At 39.6% G+C, this 5,162-nt stretch overlaps 1 protein-coding gene across 1 annotated transcript; it reads right to left on the minus strand.

Moving 5' to 3' along the window:
* Positions 549–1,247, minus strand: LOC107620742. Its single transcript, XM_016322867.1, has one exon. The coding sequence runs from the start codon at positions 1,245–1,247 to the stop codon at positions 549–551; it is 699 nt and encodes a 232-aa protein (XP_016178353.1).

The following is a 5,162-nucleotide window of genomic DNA, read 5'->3' on the forward strand; positions in this document are numbered from 1 at the left end:
ATTCTCCTATATGCAAAAACACCATAAGGACATGTAAAGGAAGTTTTCTCTTGGTCTTTGGGTTCTACTACAATCTGATTGTAGCCTGAGTATCCATCCAAGAAATAGTAGTATTCATGTTCGGCAAGCCTCTCTAGCATTTGATCCATGAATGGTAGAGGAAAATGGTCCTTTCTTGTGGCTTCATTGAGCTTCCTGTAATCTATGCACATGCACCACCCAGTCACTGTTCTTGTTGGTATTAATTTATTTCTTTCATTGGGCACAACAGTGACTCCTCCCTTCTTTGGAACTACTTGCACTGGGCTCACCCAAGGACTGTCTGAGATTGGGTAGATTACCCTTGCTTGCCATAATTTCAGCACCTCTTTTTGCACCACTTTATTCATTGTTGGATTAAGTCTTCTTTGTGGCTGTCTTGAAGGCTTAGCACCTTTCTCAAGAAGGATTTTATGCATGCATATTGAAGGACTAATACCCTTCAGATCAGAGAGTGTCTATCCTATGGCATCCTTGTGTTATCTCAACACATTGATAAGCTCCCCTTCTTACTCTTTACTCAAGCTTGAGTTGATGATTATTGGGTATGCGTTGTTGTCACCCAAGTAGGCATACTTCAAGCTTGGAGGCAGAGTCTTCAACTCCAACCTTGGTGCCTCCACTTCCTTTTTGCTTGTCTTCTCCATCATGATTGAGTCTTGTATGATTTCTTGTGGTAATTCACCACATGATGCTTGTTGATCAAGCTCCATAATTTCTTCACATTGTTCTTCTTCTAGGACACCTTGGACTAGCTTCTCCATTGTGTCTACCATCATGCATTCACCAATGGACTCCTTTGGATAGATCATTGCCTTGAAAACATTGAATACCATCTTCTCTTCAAGCAGTCTCAAGACTAGCTCTCCCTTTTGTACATCAATTATAGCTCTAGCAGTAGCTAGGAATGGCCTTCCCAAGATAATTGATGTGTTAGCCTCTTCCTCCATATCAAACACAACAAAGTCAGCTGGGAAGATAAACTCTCCCACCTTTACCAACAAATCTTCCACCACACCATGAGGGAATTTGAATGTTCTGTCAGCTAATTGGAGTGCCATTCTTGTTAGTTTGGCCTCTTCAATTCTCATTCTTTTCATCATGGCCAAGGACATAAGGTTAATGCTAGCTACCAGATCACACAATGCCTTCTCAATGCTTATATCCCCTATGATGCAAGGAATTTGGAAGCTCCCAGGATCTTTCATCTTTTGGGGAAGCTTCCTTTGTATGATGGCATTACATTCCTCTGTGAGCACTATGGTTTCTTTCTCCCCCTAGTTTTTTTTCCTTGTCATGAGTTCCTGTAGAAACTTGGCATAGGGTAGCATTTGTTCTAATACCTCAGCAAAAGGTATATTAATTTGAAGCTTCTTAAAGATCTCCAAGAATCTAGAAAACTGGCTGTCCTTCCCATCTTTCCTCAGTCTTTGTGGGAATGGTGCTTTTGGTAGATATGGCTTCAAGATTTGCTTAGGTGGAGCTAGTGTAGACATCTCTTCTTCCTTCTTGGTTCCTGGATCAATTGCATCTTCTTCTCCCTGCAATTTGTGGTTTGAGGAAGCCTCCTCCACAACCTTCCCACTCCTTAGTGTGATGGCCTTGCATTTCCCTCTTGGGTTGGCCATGGTATCACTAGGAAATGTATGTGTGGGCATTGATATCTACTTGGATAACGTTCCTACTTGTGCTTCCAGTTTTGAGATTGCTGCCCCTTGGTTCCTCATGTTGGATTTAGCTTCTTCTTGGATTGCATCTATCTTCTTTTCAACTTGCACTTGTCTCTCTGCAACAGTGGCAATAGTCCTTGTCAATTGTGCCATAGCAGCCTCTAATCTTGCAAAATTGTTAGTGATATCACATGGTTGTAGGTTTAAGGATGATGCATCTTGAGGGTGGTTATTGTATGGTTGTTGGTTAGAATGGTAGGGTGCATTTTGTGTGCCGTGGTATGGTCTATTGTTGCTTGATTGATGGTTAGGATTGTAGTTGTTGTATTGGTTAGAGTGGTATGGTTTGTGATCTTGGCTGTGGTTCTGTTGGTTTTCCTACCCAAAATTTGGGTGGTTCTTCCAACCTGGGTTGTATGTTTTGGCATTGGGATCATATGGTAGTCTGGAAGAATTATTCACATAGTTAGCTTGCTCCCATTCACTTTCAACTTCTGGGGTATCTTCTTCTTGTGGAGTGGTATGCGAAACTATGATCATAAACAATGGCGCCAAAGGACTTGGAGCTCTTAAATGTGAATCACACTTTGTCACAATTCCGCACAACTAACCAGCAAGTGCACTGGGTCGTCCAAGTATTACCTTACGTGAGTAAAGGTTGATCCCACGGAGACTGTCGGCTTGAAGCAAGCTATGGTCACCTTGTAAATCTCAGTCAGGCGAATTCAGATGGTGATGGAGAATTGATAATTAAAAGATAAATAAAACATAAAATAAAGATAGAGATACTTATGTAATTCTTTGGTTGGAATTTCAGATAAGCGTATGAAGATGCTTTGTTCCTCCTGAACCTCTGCTTTCCTATTACCTTCTTCCAATCATTCATACTCCTTTCCATGGCAAGCTTTATGTTGGGCATCACCGTTGTCAATGGCTACTTCCCGTCTTCTCAGTGAAAATGTTCCAAATGCGCTATCACCACACGGCTAATCATCTGTCGGTTCTCGATCATGTTGGAATAGGATCCATTGATCCTTTTGCGTCTGTCACACGCCCAACAATCACGAGTTTGAAGCTCGTCACAGTCATCCCTTCCCAGATCCTACTCAGAATACCACAGACAAGGTTTAGACGTTCCGGATCTCAGGAATGGCCGCCAATAATTCTAGCCTATACCACGAAGGTTCCAATCTTAGATCAAAAACCCAAGAGATACGCATTCAAGCTATTGCTAGTAGAACAGAGGTGGTTGTAAGGCACATGTTCATAGGTGAGAATGATGATGAGTGTCACGAATTATCACATTCATCAAGTTGAAGAACGAATGAATATCTTAGAGAAGAAGTGGGCGTGAATTGAATAGAAAAATAATAGTACTTTGTATTAATTCATGAAGGACAGCAGAGCTCCACACCTTAATCTATGGTGTGTAGAAACTCCACCGTTGAAAATATAAAAGTGATAATGGTGTAAGCATGGCCGAATGGCCAGCCTCCAAGGTCTAGGGACTAAACGTCCAAAGATTCGTCCAAATACAATAGCAAAAGGTCTTATTTATAGAGAACTAGTAGCCTAGGGTTTATAGAAATAAGTAATCAATGCAGAAATCTTCTTCCAGTCCCACTTGGTGTGTGCTTGGGCTGAGCATTGAAGCTTCCATGTGTAGAAACTTTTCTTGGAGTTAAACGCCAGCTTTTGTGCCAGTTTGGGCGTTTAACTCCAGCTTTTGTGCCAGTTTTGGAGTTAAACGCCAGAATTCTTGAGCTGACTTGGAATGCCTGTTTGGGCCATCATATCTTAGGCAAAATATAGACTATTATATATTGATGGAAAGCTCAGGATGTTTACTTTTCAACGCAATTAAGAGCGCACCAATTGGGCTTCTGTAACTCCAGAAAATCCACCTTGAGTGCAGGGGGGTCAGAATCCAACAGCATCTGCAGTCCTTTTTCAGTCTCTGAATCAAATTTTTGCTCAGGTCCCTCAATTTCAGCCAGAAAATACCTGAAATCACAGAAAAACACACAAACTCAAAGTAAAGTCCAGAAGAGTGATTTTTATTTAAAAACTAATAAAAATATAATAAAAACTAATTAAAATATACTAAAAACATACTAAAACAATGCCAAAAAAGCATATAAATTATCCGCTCATCACTACACCAAACTTAAATTGTTGCTTGTCCCTAAGCAACTGAAAATCAAATAGGATAAAAAGAAGAGAATATACAATGAATTCCAAACATCTATGAAGATCAGTATTAATTAGATGAGCGGGGCTTTTAGCTTTTTGCTTCTGAATAGTTTTGGCATCTCACTTTATCCTTTGAAGTTCAGAATGATTGGCTTCAATAGGAACTCAGAATCCATATATGGTTATTGATTCTCCTAGTTAAGTATGTTGATTCTTGAACACAGCTACTTTATGAGTCTTGGCCGTGACCCTAAGCATTTTGTTTTCCAGTATTACCACCGGATACATAAATGCCACAGACACATAACTGGGTGAACCTTTTCAGATTGTGACTCAGCTTTGCTAGAGTTCCTAATTAGAGGTGTCCAGAGCTCTTAAGCACACTCTTTTTACTTTGGACCATGACTTTAACCGCTCAGTCTCAAGTTTTCACTTGACACCTTCACGCCACAAGCACATGGTTAGGGACAGCTTGGTTTAGCCGCTTAGGCCAGGATTTTATTCCTGTGGGCCCTCCTATCCACTGATGCTCAAAGCCTTGGATCCTTTTTATCACCTTTGCCTTTTGGTTTAAAGGGGTATTGGCTTTTTCTGCATGATTTTCTTCTTTTTTTTTCTCTTTTTTTTCGACTCTTTTTTTTTCTGCAAGCTTTTCACTGCTTTTTCTTGCTTCAAGAATCAATTTTATGATTTTTCAAATCATCAGATAACATTTCTCCTTTTCCCATCATTCTTTCAAGAGCCAACAATTTTAACATTCATAAACAATCAAATTCAAAAATATGCACTATTCAAGCATTCATTCAGAAAAACAATAGTATTACCACCACATCAAAATAATTAAACTGTTTTAAAATTTGAAATTCATGCACTTCTTTTTCTTTTTCAATTAAAAATATTTTTCATTTAAGAAAGGTGATGGATTCATTTTCATAGCTTTGAGGCATAGACACTTAGACACTAATGATCATGTAATAAGGACACAAACATAAATAAACATAAAGCACAATTTTCGAAAAATAGAAAATAAAGAACAAGGAGATTAAAGAACGGGTCCACCTTAGTGATGGCAGCTTGTTCTTCCTCTTGAAGATCTTATGGAGTGCTTGAGCTCCTCAATGTCTCTTCCTTGCCTTTGTTGCTCCTCTCTCATGGTTCTTTAGTCTTCTCTAATTTCATGGAGGAGGATGGAATACTCTTGGTGCTCCACCCTTAGTTGTCCCATGTTGGAACTTAATTCTCCTAGGGAGGTGTTGATTT

Source organism: Arachis ipaensis, chromosome B10 (assembly GCF_000816755.2).
Source record: "Arachis ipaensis cultivar K30076 chromosome B10, Araip1.1, whole genome shotgun sequence".
NCBI classification, from domain to species: Eukaryota; Viridiplantae; Streptophyta; class Magnoliopsida; order Fabales; family Fabaceae; genus Arachis; species Arachis ipaensis.